This window comes from Symsagittifera roscoffensis, chromosome 1 (assembly GCF_963678635.1).
Source record: "Symsagittifera roscoffensis chromosome 1, txSymRosc1.1, whole genome shotgun sequence".
NCBI lineage: Eukaryota > Metazoa > Xenacoelomorpha > Acoela > Convolutidae > Symsagittifera > Symsagittifera roscoffensis.
The window spans coordinates 87596437-87614584 of record NC_087062.1 but is presented as its reverse complement, the minus strand read 5'-3'; the positions used below and the strand labels follow the sequence as shown (position 1 = coordinate 87614584).

At 34.7% G+C, this 18148-nt stretch overlaps 4 protein-coding genes across 4 annotated transcripts in view; 2 read left to right on the top strand and 2 right to left on the bottom strand.

Moving 5' to 3' along the window:
- LOC134851630 (gamma-aminobutyric acid receptor-associated protein-like 2) overlaps window positions 1-2958 on the bottom strand; it is a 225704-nt gene extending 222746 nt beyond the window's left edge. The window contains exon 1 of the mRNA XM_063867802.1: window positions 2947-2958. The gene's annotated coding sequence lies outside the window, so the exon portion shown is untranslated. The remainder of the gene's footprint in view (window positions 1-2946) is intronic.
- Window positions 1-18148, top strand: part of LOC134851623 (uncharacterized) — a 421621-nt gene that overhangs the window by 182400 nt on the left and 221073 nt on the right. The gene's annotated exons all lie outside the window — the stretch shown is intronic.
- On the bottom strand, window positions 573-9001 carry LOC134851616 (dnaJ homolog subfamily B member 13-like). The gene is made up of 7 exons (XM_063867776.1): window positions 8556-9001; window positions 4780-4883; window positions 4358-4519; window positions 3570-3727; window positions 2266-2493; window positions 1561-1656; window positions 573-884 (listed from the first exon to the last, which is right to left on the bottom strand). Exons 1-7 carry the CDS (start codon window positions 8621-8623, stop codon window positions 744-746), a joined length of 957 nt encoding a protein of 318 aa, XP_063723846.1. The 5' UTR covers window positions 8624-9001; the 3' UTR covers window positions 573-743.
- Window positions 9185-18148, top strand: part of LOC134851609 (cilia- and flagella-associated protein 47-like) — a gene marked incomplete in the record, with an annotated part of 58116 nt that continues 49152 nt past the window's right edge. The window contains 4 exon segments of the mRNA XM_063867764.1: window positions 9185-9775; window positions 14165-14328; window positions 15110-15364; window positions 16058-16163. Coding sequence (XP_063723834.1) covers window positions 9602-9775; window positions 14165-14328; window positions 15110-15364; window positions 16058-16163 — 699 coding nt within the window.

Genomic DNA, 18148 nt, shown 5'->3' with positions numbered 1-18148 from the left:
GGGCTGTCTCAATAGGATATATTTTCTTAAGCTGGTTTGAAAAATGTTATGAGAATTGTTACATATGGTTTATCAAGGCCTTATTTTATCAATTCCGATATTTTTTCAAACTAGTTGATACATGGCGCAGATAAAAAAAATAGATCCGAAGCTCATATGACGAAATATGTGAGGTAGTTTGAAGGTAAGTCTCGTAAGTATAAGGAATTCTCGTACTATAATTTAATCTGTTTTTTGATTTTTATTACCCTTGCGATTATCAAGCGTTATCAAATCGGAATATAGACTTTTTTCGGGTTTTTCACTGACCGTTTTTTTAGTTCCATAAAAAATGAATTTTTATTTTCAATCCTTCTACATTTTTTTTTTGCTTTCACTAAGGTCTTAATATTGTTCTTGTAAAAAAAAATTTAGAAGAGCGGATCTCACGCTGGGCTTTTGAGTGGATCTCACGCTGTGCGACTTCATCCGCCGATTCGTTTTTTTCTTTATATTTTTAAAACAGCTGAGAAGACCGTAGACAGTGTTGGCTTCTTACATAAACCAGCTTCATCTCTTTCTCAATACAATGCTGAAAAGAAAAAATTTAATTAATTTTTATATAAAAAAAAAGAATTTAATATTTCCACGAATTTCTGTTTTAGCAGATTTTTTGCCGATTTATTTCCGTGTTCAGATGACCTCATATCTAACGTGTGGTCTGTTTTCGGGTGAATTGTATGGTCACAGCTTTAATTGTATGGTCACAAGAGGGCGGCCTTGATCAGCTGTTTTTTATCGGGCGTTAGACTCTGCGGGAAAACTATGTTGAACTTGATAAACAGATCTCCCACTACTTTGCCACTATCCCGCGGGTTCGAAATTTTCATCCCCTCGTTCAACACCTAAGCATTATCAGTTTATAAAACACTCTGTTAAACAGATAAAGAGAGAAACTACATAAATGTCATGTGGATATCCTACAGAAACAAAACTGGGATCTATTTAACAATTGCCCCCCCCCCCCCTTTAAGAAAGGGGGTAATTGTATATTAGATTAAAATAACGCATTTTCGACCAATCAGATTGTAGCAAAATTATAATTCTCAATACAAAGCGCTAATTTACTGCTTTTATTAAGAGAGGTGGCAATTCTTAAGTAGATACCAAAGGGAGGGCGATTGTTAAGTAGACCCTAAAACTGAGTTTTCATGGGTCTAGTTTCCTGTAGAGTATAACCCAAATAAAACCAAATAGATTGCCTTTAATTGATAACCTTTGAAGCCACTTAGGCATGTTAAAAAGCAGTCGAAACATTCGAGGCTAGACCTGATACGTGCAGTCTTGGCATGAACTTACTTCAATTTCTGCAAATGCAGGAAATAAAGAAAATCTTAATATATTGCAAATATTTCAAAGCCAAAACAGTTAAATTACTTCACCCAACAAATAATCTAACTGGTAGTTCTTACAACGATTTTTGACGGATAAGAGAAACTGGTTAACTTGCGAGCCAAAATGAGTTAACAAAGCGGCAAAGCGTTTGAATGATTCATTAGTGCGAGTGATACACTTACTGACCTTCTTCTGGTATCCGTGAGTGATAATTTCGTTCACAGGGATGTTCAACTCCCTGTTGTCCAGGGTCTGGATGGACACGTTGCACCCGGTAAGCGCCTGAAACTCAACACATTGAATGACAATCATAAACTGGATTATGGGTAGCGTATACTATTGCTGGCTTTCAATGAAAAACAGACAACGGCATTCTCCGATTCACTTCATCTTAAACCAACGTCAAATATTTCAAGCATTTATCCGAAATAATTGAGCCGAAATAAACATGGATGATTTGGGAATGTTTGGTTGCTTTGAAATTGTATTTATTCAATTTTTAGAAATTTCTTCGTATAGTCTACGACCACCGTGTTCACGACACTTGTTGTCTATCATTTTTACAAAGCTCGATTGTCCCGACCTTTGTTGCGTCTTCTCTTATTAGATATGCTGTCTTTATCTAAGAAAAATTCAAAAGAAGCACAAGCAGAAACTCACGGATCATGTTAACTATTTCCCCCCTATAAAAACGCATTTCATTTATGCTCAACTGGATTGGCTTTGTATTTTTCAGAAATTTGTTCTGTCGCATTCCTATTGGTTGACGTTATTTCAATTCCATTCCTATTGGTTGACGTTGTTTCAATAAATTTCATCCAAAACTTGTTAACTATCCCCCCCCCCCCCCATTGCAATAGGGGGGAAATAGTCAATATGATCCAAACTCACTTCTCCCAGCTGTATAGTGGCAGTGTAGATTAGGTCGTTGCCGACTCTTTCGAAGCGGGGGTGGGGCTTGTCTTTGAGGATGAACACTATATCGGCGGGCACCGTGTTTGGCCCCTGGTCGCCCTCTTTTGGAAATGTTATTTTAGTCCCTGCCTTCCATCCAGGCTTCACAGTGATCGTCAGAATCTTGTCTCTGATGCTCGAGGTGTGTCCGTCTTCATTCATAACCTATGTGAACAAATTTTCATGATGTCAAACTATTGGATGACTTAATTGTTTAAACAAATGCAACAAAGCCTAATGATAAAACCATTCATTGAATGCAGTACTGCTTTTTTATTATTATATTTTTTATTGAACTAGGCCCTGCTGATCAACTTTTGAAAACTAACACTGATGAGCATTTTGATTACGGAGTTTTCGGATCAATTGAGAAATCTCCCCCCGTATTCAGTTGACCGAGAGAAGTTTTTTGATTGAGTGTCGAAAATAATTCAAAAATCAAAAAAAGTTACCAGGGTTTGTACTCGACGTTCGTATCTAAATATCAAAATTTGCTCCCGTCAGCTAATTAATTAATGTCACGTAGTTACACTTTTATCATCAGTTAAGGTAGAAAAAAGCCGGCTTTGTATTCATATAATTTAGTCCTATTTTTTCAATCTTAAGTTAGTTTTCAGTTTTAATAAGTTTGCTAGTCTACATTCGTTGGAGAATCTGGTGCATGGTTTCATCAATTGAAACTAATTTCAAGTGGTTATGAGCATGCCTCAATACCTATTGAACTATCTTCCCCCAAACGCGCATTGGGGGGGGGGGGGGGGAGATTTCCAAATTGATCCGATGTTTCAATAATTTTCTATAAAAAGGGCAAATAGCTGGAAATTTAGGCGAACTTGAGCAACCTAATTGGTCAAAAAAAACGTTGCTTATAGATTAATAAAAAATTTTTGACTGTTTTTTTTGGTACTGAAATTAAGAGAAAATTGTTTCCGTCGAACATTCTTAGATTAATTAAGTTCGTCAAGATCTATAATCAAAAAAGACATAGAGAGATGCAAAGTTGGAACTGACAAAATTACTTGAAAAGAGCAAATGACCTATTTTAGAAAACGTTTGCATGCAAAAGCTCAGTTTTCAGACAGAAAGTATGTCTCAACCTCAAGGTCATCTTAAATTTCAAATGTGTGTGCAAATCTTGCTACAAAAAGTTTTCGGATTGATCTTTTTAATTTTTTGTTTGTTCCAACTTTTTGCAACTTATTATCTTGCCAACAATTTGGCATTCGGGATATAAAACGCACTCTTCTTGATATTTTCATCTTCTTGATGCAGCCGTGGTATATCTCCTCCAGGGTCAGGTAGAGATCCCGCTCTATGGGGGAGTCCTGCTGCTTTCGCCCCCTCCCGTGCAGACCTCCGAATCCCATGTCCAGCTCCCCATCCCGTCTGTCGTACCACTCTGTAAACAATAGAAACAATTTGAAAAATATCTATTTGATGTGAAACTTGCAAACCACTCTGCAAATAATAGAAACATCTTAAAAAGATGTCTTTGATGTGAAACATGCCTGATCGTACTAGACATAGTACATAGTTTCTACAACAAGAGAAGTTGAGCTTTTTGTCAAAACTAAACGAACCATTTGTCAGTATCTGGGCGGGTGAAGGTAGAAAAATCCCATCAACAAAGTGAGAAGGAACGTTTGTTTTTGTCTACGCTACCCTAACGCAACGTTAGTTTCGGTTTCTGAGATTCGCAGAGGATCTATCAAAGGATATCCAGGCTGTCAAGGATATTTCAATTCCATTATTTTCCCAACAGTCCAGTTTTTGCTGAGCGACGTTCCTGTTTGCGACGCAAGGAAACGTTCCAAAATTTGTCTGAATTTTTGTTTATTTTGCTAGTTTTGGCGTTTTGTTATTTGCAAATGCTTCCTAAGGACGTTTTGTTGCGTAACCAAGATGCATCAAATTACAAGAGATTGAAGGTTAAAAAATGTCGGCCATATGCTCAAAATTATGACCTTCCTTAGTTAACAGGAAACTCATGAGAGTATGAGGGAATATGATTCTTGTTTACATTAAGTACCTGCGAACGGGTTCTGCCCCCCGAAGAACTCGGTGAAGACCTTGAGAGGTTCGTTGTGGAAAGTGTAACCCTGTGTCCAGGCCTCTGTGTGGTCTTGACCCTCTGGAACTCCTTGCTTCAGACCCTCCTCCCCAAACTGGTCAAACACTGCTTTCTTTCTGTCTGAAAGAGGAAATTGAGGGGTCAAAATATGATGATATGAATGTCTCACCCTGCACCCTGACTTCACGTGAACTAAAGTTGTCACTTATCAATGTTATTTTAGTTGACGTTAGAAATGTTTCAGTTTAAACCTTTGCTCGTAAAATATAGCAACTCAAATAAATTCATCGCAGAAATGCACGTATTAAGATGCGTATATAGCAGCAAATTGTAATTAAAAGCTTGCAGACTAGAATCATTAGCGTGAAGCTGCTACTCACTGTCGGAGAGTACATCATAAGCCTCGGCTATTTGTCGGAACTTCTCTGCAGCTCCTTCTTCGCTGTTTCGCTCTGGATGGTACTTCAGGGCCAGTTTGCGATATCTGAAAAGGACCATTGATTGGGATCTCTTAAACTATTCCTCCCTGTGGTACCTAGTAACGAATTGCCACCTCTATTAAGAAATAATTCATTGGTAAGCATATGTGAATTTAACACCTTGTAGCGAATCTCATCCCCTCTTGCAAAAGTGGGAAAGTTAAAGTGATCCCCAGATTGTTCAGATAGGCATTTTTCTTGTGGTTTTAGGGAAAAAAAATGAAGAAAATTGGGTGATATGTTACAATAGGTGGTAGTTTTTAGTATATTGCATGTATTACATTTCAGAACTATTATGCATAATATAGTCATTTCATTTTCAATCAATTGTACATGCAGCTAAGATAGTTTTTGTAAATATATTACTCTGCCAAATAAAATGTTATTCAAAAACTCAAATTTCATACTTCTTTTGCCAAAAATTTGGCCTTTGAAATAAATTTTATATACTGTGCGAAGTATAACAAAAAGCGATCCAGCTATTTAACTTAGAATTACCACCTATTGTAATATATCACTGAAAATTGATTGAAGTTTTGATTGCGCTATTTGCACATGATCAAGTCAAATAATCATTTGAAGAAGGTCAATTTTTTCAGAACAATTGTAACTAGATTGAACATTGTAACTTAATTGAACCCCTGATTTTTAATACAACCTTAATCTGAAAAAGGCTTAGCAAAATTCAGTATGGTTTCAAACTATAAATTTTCTGAAGAGTTCAAAAAAATTGTGTTTAACTTTAGAACCCACTTTTATATTCAAAGTAAATTTTTTTTCGTAGCGGTAAAATAGTCTGCATAGTCAAGTTATTCTGAAAAATTTTTCTCGACAAGAAATTATGAATGCGGAAAACGTCAACGTATTCCGAAAATAGATTTAGAAAATAGTTTCGAAAATAGATCTAAATCTATGGATTTCTGAGCGCAAACAAATTACCAATTGATCCAGTTTTCTCAAAATTGGTTAATTGTATCAAAAAAGTGTCCATAGTCCTTAAAAATCAAAGAGCTTTAAAACTATATTTTTTTGTTTTAAAATTCGAAAGTATTTTTCAAAGAAACAAGTCAATTCTTATTTTTTTGGTTCCTTGGGTTCGTTGACACTTTATTAATTGTCTGCTTTTTTCAGCCAATTCTGCGCCACTTGCCCAGTTACCGGCACCGGCTATCTATTTCTATACTTTTGCTACAAGAAAATTGTTAGTTATGAAACGTTTATTAAACTTGTAGGGGTTCAATTGTTTGCATTTTGTGCCAGTTCTCATCACAAATGTATCCATGTCTTGCTTTCGTATCAAAATTTTTTTCTTCTTTTACAAGGGTCAATCGGTTGCAACAAACAGATTGCACCTTTAGTTTTAAAAATAGTAAATTTCTGCTTGATTCGAGAACAAAAAAAAACAATAGTATTTACTCGTTTACATGATTTGAAACAAATAGTAAGGGGTTATCAGGCCTTGCGACCTATTTCTAATCCCTTTAAAGAGAGCAATAATTTTCAGTAATAAAAATGACATTTTAAGAAAAGGCACGCAGTAGCCTCAATCAAACAATGTAGACAGATGAAAACAAATTAATAATTAATCATTGGATTACGCGAAACAATATGCTACCCATGATACTAACGACTAATTTGAAAAAAAAGAAAGACAAAGAAATTTTTTAACATTGGACCATCTATATTTTAAATAATTAACCTAAAAGTACGAGTTTTAGTTCCCTTAACTACCAAAATAGGTTTTCAGACATCAAACAAGATTTTAACTGAGAGATTTGAAGATACACTTTGGGCTGTTTCTCTTTTTTATCAACAAGATTTTGAATTATTTTTTTATCAAACTTAATAATAGCATAAAAGAAACACTCTTATTCTGTTTTTCAGACATTTCAACGATTCTTTTGTTTTTGTCACTTCTGTTCTGAGGACTCTTATTCTGTTTTCTCCATTAAATGACTTTTGTAGTTCAGTTTTGGTTATTGCTGACTACAAATCCTCATAATGTGACTCTCCTCGAAATTTTGGTGCTTAAAGGCTAATAAGCGGTTTGAGATGAATATTTTTATTGGTACTAAATTCCGATCACATCGTACCTCAAACACACTGTCAAATTTACTAAGATTTAGGCATAGTCTCCATAAAAAGATTTGGTAATTCTCTAATTCTTCAAAAATAGTTTTATTGGCTGTGCCCTATATAAGTGCTCCATATTCGAATACATGCCTAAACATAGGTGGTGTAAAGTTCAAATTTCCTTGTGAAATATTTTCTCTGTATACAGAATCGCAGCGCTTTAGGCTAACTTTTTTAAATTATGTATAAAATGCTTTTTGAAGTTTTAGTTGCTATCAAGAACCCAGCCAAGATATACGTACGAAAAAAATTGATCTGAATTGTTATTTTCAAGTTTGGCGATTCTAGTTGTATTTTTGTTATTTAAATCTTGACTCAAATTTGAGTGGGATTTTTTTTTCCAATGTTTCCTGTTATAACAGTGTCATCGGTAGAAAAATTTTTTGGCAAGTTGCTTGATTTGATCAGAAATATCGTTTTTATAGATTATGAAAAGTGTCGGACCGAGCACAGAAGCTTATGGCACTCCATACGATAAAGTTTTCAGATCTGATTGCTTGTTGCAGAAAAATACCGTTTGCTGTCTTTCACCCAAGTATGATTTAAGTATCTTATGCATTGGTCCCCGTAGTCCATGGTTGACGCACTTTGTTAACAACGACTTGTGTTGAAGTGTGTCAAACGCTTCTGTTTAGTCAATGAAGACACTCTGTGTCTGCTTTTTTTCTGTGAACTGCAAAATTAAATGTAGTTTACTGAAGCCAGTAATAATTTTTGGAGGCTTAGTTTTATCCCTCATTTTTTGTTTTTTTTTGTACTACTGTAGTCCAAACTTTCTGTGCTGCTTGCGCAGGAACCAGTTATTGTTGTTCAGATTTGTTTTTGTGTCCAATTTTTTAAGTTAATTCGTTTTAGAATAGTCTGTTCTTTTTTTGCCGATTTATATTTTGCAATTATGGATTTTTTTTGGTTTAAATTTTGTTGGAATATATCATGTTTTTCTTATTATATTTTTAACAAATTATTTTTGTCGACCTAGTTCAATATGTCACTTAAATTTTTGAGTCAAAATTTTGTTCGGAGGATGGTTGTCTTACTTCTAAAAATTTCCATTTGATTAAATTTCTTTTTGTTTGAAGGTTATGTATAATAAATACACCAGTGTTTCGTATTGTGATAGTGTTATATTTTATTGCATCGCTAATGTCGTGAAGCTCCACGTCCTTTTTGTGTAATTAATTGCAACAACTTCAATTTTTGCTGCATTTAAAGACGCAATAAATTTGATTTTCTGGGTGATTTTTTTTTTTTGTTTTTTTTTGTAGCAATGATGCGAAATACAATAGTCGTAGATCCTGAGTTGATAAAAAATTGAAATAATATTTTGCAAAAAGCAGAAATAATGGCTCGCAAGAAGTTTGAAACAGCATTTCTAAACATGTTGGATGGTCGCTTTTTTTCGAATAATAAAGATTTAGAGCCTATATTTGTAGTATGTTTTTTGAGCCTCGGTTCGAGTTGGCTGATCTATTCTGTTCAAATGGAAATATCGATTCAGCCTGTTTTTTTTAAATGTTCAATTTCATAAATTAAATTAAGCTTACGCTCTTTTGATTTCGTCATTTGTGGCGCTGTGTGTTGTGTCCAGCACGTTGTAATAGTCCACGCCCATATTAAAAAGTCTGGTTATAAATGGGAAGTTGAAGATATAACTGGGAATCGATTTCGCAATTAAGGTGGTAATACACTAAATGTATACAGAAGGGTGTTGTTTCAAGCTCAATTCTTTTTTCAGTGGGCGATTTTTCAATCTATAATAATCCCTATGCAATCAATATACTCCAGTAGGAAAAGTAAAGAAGTATTGATACATATAAAGCACAAAAAAGAGTAATAAATTGTGTTATCAGGTTGAAAAATATAACTATATTAACGAAAAGCTTAAAGAGTGCTTAGTTGTATGTGAAAATGCTCAACGCAACCAAAACAAAGACTAAAAAATTAATGCTCTTTTTTCAATGCTGTTTTTAACACACGAAAAGCGCTGATATATATTTTTTACGGCCACTTGACAATATGCTGCTTTAGGTGTTTTTTGTTGTATTAAACCGTGCAAAAATGTATTACACTTTTAAAACCGCTTTGATAGCAATTGTATGAAAAAAAACGAACGTGCGTTGGTAAAAGGTACCGTAATATGAAAGATGGTTTTAGTTGATCTTCAAACCAAGACGTATTTTATATGCTGTGTAAATATTTTGTTGTGGTATGTTTCTAAGACACCAGTTATCTTGTGCTGATCAATGTAACAATTTCTTACCAATGTTTGTATGCAGATATGCGCCGCTTACTAGCTCCCTAAGCAAAACATATATTTAAAACCATTGAATATTTGCAGCTGTGTTTTTTAAAACCATCAATTCGTCTGGTATACAAACATCAATGCATTCGTTTGAACGCTTGTGAAGTCTTTCAACGAAATCTCTTGACTGTTGGTTAACTTGCGAATGTTTTCATTATGCTAACGTGCCGCAACGTCTGAATTGATAATTAATTTTTATACGCATCTTCAAAAATTATCTTTTTATAAGAATTTATTTTTGAGAGAAAAAGTCTCAAAAGTTGGGACTAGATATAACTGAGTTAAAACATGGTTGCCGAAGCTCGTGCCGACTCGTTCATGGACGTGGCGGGAGTGCGTGTGAAGCCGGCGGTGATCGAGTTCCGAGATGCAGAGGCACGCCAGGTGTACAAAAAGACCATCACTATACAAAATATCAGTCCAGCAAGTCGCAAGATCAGATTCTACGCACCCAATAACAAGGTTAATTTGCGCTAAAATTTGAAGAATTTTTTTTTCTCAGACTGCTCATATTGGCTAACCATGAACTATGAGAGAGTAAATAGAGAAAACTTGGAACCTAATTGCTTGAAATTAAGGGGGTTGCCAAAATTTACCTTCAAATCGCAGGTAGTTATGCATTACTGTTTACATTATTTTGTAAACTAAGTCAAAGTGGATTATAGTGTTTTTGAGCAAACAGGATTTTGAGTGAACACGTTTCATTGGAATTTAATTCTATAAAGAAACTAAATTTTCAGTCAAACTTTGAATTTGAAATAAATCATTCGCTGTAAACGATCAGACGCTACACGGATCACAGCTGCTTGTATTATCCAAAATTCAAAGTTTGATGCTATTTAATATGATTGCATATTTTCCCGACAAAAAAATTCTTCTTGCAAGGGCTCAAAATTATTCATTACTTTTTGCTTCTTGGTACGGGCAGTGTTGCAAAACAAAGTTCAGTGCACATCTTGAATATTAAATGAAAGCCTTAATGCGCTATGGGCTCAACCTTTTAGCTTTACTTCTTTTCAGCATAGCGCTTAAGAAATCACTCTGTAGCGAAAATGTTCTAGAAATTTTTTTCAATTCAAAATCTGGATAAGTATCAACTTTAGATCTTTATTCAGGTCAAGGTCAAATGTCTAGACAGCTTGCCTTGAAGTTTTGATAAACATTTGCAATTGGATACTTGAATGAATAACGCCAAAGTCTGAAGTTTCCAAACCTTTAGCGGGGTGCTGTTATAATGCTTTCTTCAAAGCTGCAAATCTTGCCTCCAAATATGTCTGCTCAAATCCTTTTAGCTTCCGAGATATGACGTTTTTTTCAATATGACGAAAATTTTCAAAAAAAAGTTTTAAAAACCGCACAAAATTTGAAATTAGCATCACTATGGTAGACTACTTCCAGGAATTGAAAATCTTGCCTCCAAAAACGTCTGCTCAAAACGTCTTTGAATTTGAGATATGACGTTTTTATGATTTTTAGAAAAGTTTTTTCTATGGTTTTTATGAGAAGTTTTCACAAAACTTAGGTTGAAAAACTTCGTAAAATTTGAAATTCCCAAGACTATGATTGGATGCTTTTAGGTTACTTTCAGGGGCTGCGAGTCTTGCCTCAAATATGACTGCTCAAATCCCTTTAGCTATATGACTTTTTCTTATGATTTTTGATAAAAGTTTCCAAAAATTTAGAGTTGAAAAACATCTCAAATTTTGAAATTGGAAATCGTATGGTGGAGTGGCGTCGAGGGATTTCAGGGGTGCTAAGTCAATGCGCCCAAAATTTTTGCTCAAATTCTTTTAGCGTGTGAGATATGACGTTTTTTTGACGTTTTGAAAAAAACTTTAAAACTAAAAAGTTTCAGAAAACTTGAAATTGGCAGTTCTAAAAAGGACTGCTCTCAGGGCTTTGTCGGGGTTTGCACATCTTGGCTCCAAATATGTCTGCTCAAGTCTATCCTTTTAGTTTCCGAGATATGACGTTGTTTGTGAGTTTTGAAAAGTTTTCAAAAAAATTAGATTTAAAAAACAGCACAAAATTTGAAATTAGCAACCCTATGCTCTATGGTAGGGTACTGTCGAAATAGTTTCAAGAATTGCAAATATTTTCTACATATTTGTCTGCTCAAATCTTTGTAGCTTCCGAGATCTGATATTTTTATATTCTTCGAAAATTGTTCAAAAATAAAATTTAAAAAACGCAAAAAAAAATTGAAACTAGGAATTCTATTAGAGTTCTTTGAGGGTTTGCAAATTTTGCCTCCAAACTGTACTGCTCAAAAATTTTTAGTTGGCAAGGAATCACGTTTTTTATGATTTTTTAAAAATTGTGCAGAAAATTTAGGTATAAAAAATTTCACAAAATCGAAATTAGCAAATGGCTTGATCAGAGAAACTAATTTTTGGCAATCTTTTAGGGTACAAAATATTAATTTTTATATTTTGAATGGACTTTTTACAAAAACTGTTGCCAACTGTTCAAGTAGAAATATGACAGTCTGGTTCCCTAAACTTGGATTGGTCCCTGAAGCAATTTTCAGGGCTTTAAAATCTTTGCAAACATGGTTCGCATTTATTTTTGAAGTTTTCACAAAATTTGCGTAACCGATTCTTCAAACGTGCTTTTTATTGGGAACCAAATATCATACTTATACCTCAGTTCAAGCTAAAAAAAAAACGTTTGCTTTCTGCGAGCCCATTGATTAATGAAGACGTGCTTGCTAGTAGTCTATAATGGTATTACTGCAAGTAATATAGTTTGGTTTAAAAATCTGGCTTCCTGTGCCAGTACTAACTGGTCATTGGCTGCTAGTCATATAATAATTTCGATTGGCATGACTAAATAACAAGCTTAAGTTTAATTTTTAAATACTTTTCAATCCATTTATTTTTGCTCAAATTTTTGGGCTTGCGTGAATTTTTGAATTCGTTTTTTTTGCGCAGAATAGGGTCTATGTCAGGTGAATAGATATATGTCAGGTGAAACGCGTCGTCTCTTCCATTCGGATCTAGCTGTGCAGACCGTCAGAGCCCTTGGGCTACTTTTCGGTTTTATTCTGGCCAAGCCCAAAGGTTTCTTGATTGCTCCCGAGGTTGTTCAATGTGTGTTGAGAATTACCTGTCTTTTGACACATGTATCATTGGTCGTCTGTGTTCGATATTTTGATGCGGAGTTTGTAGCACTTTAGTTTTCTCTAGAAATCGCTTCTCAACTGCCCCAGCTGGACCTTACCCTCACTCTTCGGGTTTCCTTCCATTTACTCTTTTTCTTTGGGGTTCAAGGGCAGCTGATCTTCCAGGACTCCTTTTGGTGTTAGGTTTCAACAGCTTTCTTGACGCAAGCAGTGTGGAACTGTTTGCGATTCCCTGTGTGTCTTTTTCAATGTTTGGTTCGATGCAATCCTCTTATTCCTCTGAACCAGCTTCGTGTTACGGACGACTAGTCTGTCTATTTATTTGAAGTGAATATTGAGATAGTAGTAGCATGCAAGGGCCATTCATCGGAATGCATTGCGTTTCCATTCTGAGATTTTAAATTATAAAACGCTCGCTCGCAGCGTGCCGTGGCTCTTTTCAATTCATCATTTTTGCCTTTCAGTTTGTTTCAATGAGTTTTAGCGAGCTTGGATGCCCAACAAACTCCGGAAAATTGTTCATACTTGGTTGACTGACTGCTTTGTATAGTAAAAGGCTTTTTTTAAAAAAAAAATTGATATTTTCTCCGTTTCGATTGTTGAATTTTATCTCTGCTTAATTCACAATATATTTTACGCCGGATCTCTTATGAGGTCCCTGAGAAAACATGAAAAGTAGAAAAGTTATGTCAAATTGGCTGGCTGTACCCCAGTTTTTTTAATCAATTTCTTTTATCGGTCAAACTTTTTTATGGGGGTTCGCGTCCTCATAGACAACACTTGAACCAATTTTTGAAGTGCCTTTAGTTCTGTTGAGATGATGCTCGCGTTGTTGAAAAATTTTGCTAACTTTGAGTCATCGCCGACAGTTCTAGGTTACCATTGTTTACAATTGAGTTAGTTGAGAAGCAAGGCTTGTTCTATTTGTTGGCGCCTAATTTCAAAAGTGTTAACTTGCTGTATTTAAAAAAGTTTTGCGTTTGGTTTTGGTGTTGAACCTGAAATCGGTTGCAGTGTAATTGATCATTTAAACGTCTATTGTGCCTTTTAAAGACTACGCTCGGGTACCGCGCTGGTCCTGGCCTTTGTTCAACACCACCTGCGATTTGCAGTTCTCTGATTAATGTTGCTTTTTTCCCGTCTGGGCAACCCTTGAGTTTCTTGTCAAAAACGTGTGTGAGTTGTATCGCGGATCCAACTTTTTGAGAAAAAGTCTCTTCTCGTATGGCGCTGGTTCCAATGGCGTTGGCTCAGCGTGAGCGTTAATAGCAAATTGTTAAACAGAAGCTTTCTTGTATATTGAAAAGATTCTTGAAAGTTTTCCCAGTGTCGAAGAACAGAAATCGTTCCGTTTTAAAAACTTTTTTTTTGCACTTCCTGGTAGTTTTTAGGGTAATTTTCAGTAAAATACAGTTGTAAGGTCCCATTGAGTCATAATTGGGATTCTATAAAAAGGTGTTTCAAGATTGTTCTCCCTGTCGAGAATAAATATTGTGTTATAAATCGTTTTCATCAAAAAATAGTTTTTTGACGAAATCTAAGTGCTACCAGTGTTACTTTGGACTAAGAAAAATTATGAAGAATCGAGTATTTTCAATAAAAAGGTGATGTTAGCTCACAGTTATGAAAATACAAGAGTACTGTATAATGCAAAGGCTGTATCTGAAACCTAAAGCTGATTAGTATGTGTCATATGAAGCGAATAATCAGGCGTTTGTGTTTTCCAGCAGCTGTTCAAGCTGGACGTGGTCAATCCGGACAGGCATGTGGCCAGTGGACTAGAAGTGACTGCAACTCTCCAGTTCTGCTCTGGCGCAGACAGTGCCAGTGATGTCACAGACCAACTCACGTTGCAGTCAGACCACGAGAGCGTCACCATACCCATCTTCGTGTCAGTAAAATGGATAAATTTGCCTTCATTTCTGAGGGACTGAGAACGCCTTCTTTGATGCAAAGGAACCAAACATTTACGTTTTTTTTCTCAACCAATAGCGGATTTAGGGGAAAAACTTTGCCTTCAAAAATTTGAGCCCATTATCACTCAAAAATTCTATTCCTTGATATTAATTTATTTTGACCCCTTTTTAGACCGAGGCCTGAATTTTTTCAAAAGCTGCCTATTTTGCTAATTCATTCAAATTTTGAAGAAGAAGCACCCGCAATAAAAACTCAATTTTCAGAAGAAAAAAAAACAATTGCAACCTTAGATTGTTATTTCGACAAATATTTTGAACTTCTGACTGTCACGTAATTTTTTAATAAAACAAACTCGATATTGTTAGTGCTTTGAGAGGTCTCTCAACAATTTTATCTCAGAAAATATTCTAATTACATATGACCACGAAGAAAAATTGCACCATCCGACCCGGCTCCAAACGGGATTGGGCGGAAATTGTGTTTGGTTGTTTGGGGCAATAAGTTGATCTGTAAAGTTGTACTGAAGATAGCTTTTTATTACTATTTTAGAAAGATCTCATGTATAATTTTGGTGCTCACATTTTGTTTCGACGGCTTAAATGTTAAAACTTGCCCTATAAAATCATTTAAAAAAAATACAACCGATTTCGATTTATTATCATAGAATTATGGCTGAAGAGAAATTTTTGTTCCTTGGTTTATTTGTCATTTTCAACCCTCCGGTAGCGTTTCTGTGTAAGTTCTACTTTTTGCAGGTACAAACCACAGTGTTTTTTGGATGTCGAAAAAGAGGTGAACTTTGGCAACGTGGTCAACAATTCCAAAGTGGTGTCGAAGGATATCCTCATCTCCAACTCTGGATCCCTGGCCGGCGACTTCAAAGTCAAATACTCTGGATCTCTTCCGATTACAATCACCCCTGGCACAGGGACAGTGCCTCCTCATTCCTCTGTCAAAGTCAAGGTTGACTTCGTGGCTAAGAGCGAAGGTCCCTTCGAAGAGAGCGCCAAGTTAGCATCTTTTCAATATCATATATTTTCAATGTCACATATTATTCGTTAAAATTTTTATCTTTTTTTTAATCGGAATTAGTTTTTTTGATTTTTTTCTTAAAATAACCGTTAGAAGTTAGCTTTTATGATGTATCAGAGTAATTTTTTTGCCGCTTTACCCGGCCGATCGTACAAGATTATTCTCTCAAGCTCTATAATGGCATCTGCAAAGGTGGAATCCCTCATACGCGAAGGACCGGTTGCGCGAAAATAAAAATCAGCCAATCAGATTTAGTGATCTAAAATTTGGAAAGAAAGCGTGAAAATCTGAAAGAAAGTAAATATTTTCAGGGACTTAATATTGATTTTGGCCGAAAATAATAACGGCAGAAATATGCAAAATTTTAAAATTGTTACTGACTGCCGCCGAATTGGAACAAATTTTATATTTCAAGGGTTTCGTTATGAAAGATGCAAAATATTGCTTCATTTAATTCATTTTAATGAAGTTAAACCCACGCAGAAATTGTGTTTAAACCATGTATTCAATAATTTGGGGAAAACATTCGTGTGCATTAGCTTCAAAGAGTCTTCTGTATTCTTAACCCACCCAAGGGTTGTTCTTAACCCACCCAAGTATTAAGAGATGGCGTGTTCAGTTCAATGACATGTCATTCCGTGCTTTGATGTGATTGTGTGTTGTCTATTTAGAGTGACGTTGGAGGGAAGGGAAGTGGACGTAGTGTCCATAACAGGCAATGTCGTCAAACACTCCCTCGAGATACTGGACGCAGAGAGCGGACAGCAAATGCAAAAGGTCACTTGTTAATCATACTGATGTTTATAGTATAAAAGGGACAAAGGTTTCATGCCGTGAAATTTTCACCACTTTTTTTGTTTTAACCGATGAAATGAAAAAATATTTTTCTCGCGTTTCTGTCGCTTTCCCTGCAAGTACATGGCTAGAATGAACCCTCGATTTTCCTCGAACTATTCAAAAGATCTAAACTTGGCCGTAATTTGGTTGTTAAAGTGAAACTCGATCGTTGCTATTTTGTCCTTACTTTTTCCCGGTTTGACGTCCATAGAAGAAAAATACTTAGCATAGTTTCATATATGAAGTCTATGGAAAAAATGCTTATTATACAAAATTCTTACAAAATTTAAAAAGTGTTTTAAAAATTTTAATGATCATTTTTGGTCTATTTGCCTCTTTTGAAGCTTTCTGGTCATTGAAAAATGATTTAAATTTTTCGATAAAAATTATAAGATTTGAAAATTATGATTTAGAATTTTCCATGTATGAAAATTATAAGACAGCCATTTTGTCATAGAGTTTTTTTTTCAAAAATCACCAAAGAACGTGTCGGGTAACTTAAAAAAGATTTAAGTAATTATATCTAAGATAGGGCATTTTCTTACAATCAAAAACATAATTTTAATTTTGGTCGAAAAAAATGCTTATCATATAATTTTTTTGGTTGCAAACTTGCTTTTGTTCTCTAATATAAATTTTACGAAAAACATTTTTGCATGCAAAATTTAACTTTTTGTGTTTATAACGTAGTCCATGATGAGTTTTTTACCCAAAAAATCCAAAAATCACAAAAAAAGTGTTTTTTTTTGTAAGCACGATTATTATTTTTTTTGTTTCTTTTGCTAAGATAAAAATAAATTTGTAAAAAAACGCCTTTTTTTCTACCACTAACGTTCTCAAACGAAAAACTATCTAGCCATATACAAAAAGTTACATTCTTGGTATATAATTCAATGTGAAACTGTTACAATTAATTAAATGGCTAAAATCACCTAAATTAGTTTATCTGCGTGGTAACTGCCAGTTACACTCTGGGTTTTCTGGTGACCAAAAATCCGTGGTTAGTGATTCGGATAAAACACAAAATTTCAAAATACAATCTTTTTGTATTTTCGTTTATGGAAAAAGTGCTTATCATATAATTTCATAGTATGGAAAAATGCTTATCATGCTTATCTATTTTTTTATACAATTTTTGGGATAAAAAGACTGATGAAAAAGCTCAAATTTTAATTCCAGAGTGGAAACAATGCTTGTTATAAAATTTCATACTATGAAAAATATGCTTATTTCGCTATTTTCATATACTTACTTTTTTTTAGTCTATGAAATTGTATGAAAGAGTATGATAAGGATTTTTTCATATATTAAAATTGTAAGATAAACATTTTTTGTCAACCCGGGTTATTAAAGTTAAAATGTATAGTTTGCTCAAACTACACTTTATCAAACTATAAAAGTCAAAGTATACCACCATATTCGATATGATATTTCAAACCATGCCAAAAATAAACAACTTTTTCATATTTGCTCTGGGTATGGAGTTATCGACCCAAACAAAACTTTGAATCAGCAAAATATCAGTTTGATTTTATGCTTCTTTGTTTTCAGTGATTTTTGCAATTTTTAATTTGCTTATCTAAATATGCGTTTTCAAAATGTTTTCTAGGTGAACTTTGGGAGTGCATTCTACGGAACTGACAAAGTAGTGCCTGTGATTCTCTTCAACAATGGTCCAGACCCTGTCAACTTCATCTCAGTACTGGACGAAGGCGCAGAGGGCGAGGAGGCCGTAAGTTACGGGCACAAACGTGATTTCGTTACACAAAACAACAGACTTAGACAGGCTTAAACGCATTTTAATGGTGCTAAATTATAGCTGGAATATTCTTTGAAAAAAGCCAAAAGTTGATTACTATGGACCCTGTTTTATAGAAAAAGTGCCAGATAACTTTGTTGCGCAGAAAACCAGTCGAAAACAAACA

Bases quoted from the DNA above. Each gene is read 5' to 3' on its own strand.
- LOC134851616 (XM_063867776.1), bottom strand. From the start codon at position 8,623: ATGGGCGTGGACTATTACAACGTGCTGGACACAACACACAGCGCCACA. The intron at 3,728-4,357 runs GTACTTAATGTA...TATTGTTTACAG, and splicing joins GGGGCAGAACCCGTTCGCAG to AGTGGTACGACAGACGGGAT. The intron at 1,657-2,265 runs GTGAGTTTGGAT...GTTGAGTTTCAG, and splicing joins CCACTATACAGCTGGGAGAA to GCGCTTACCGGGTGCAACGT.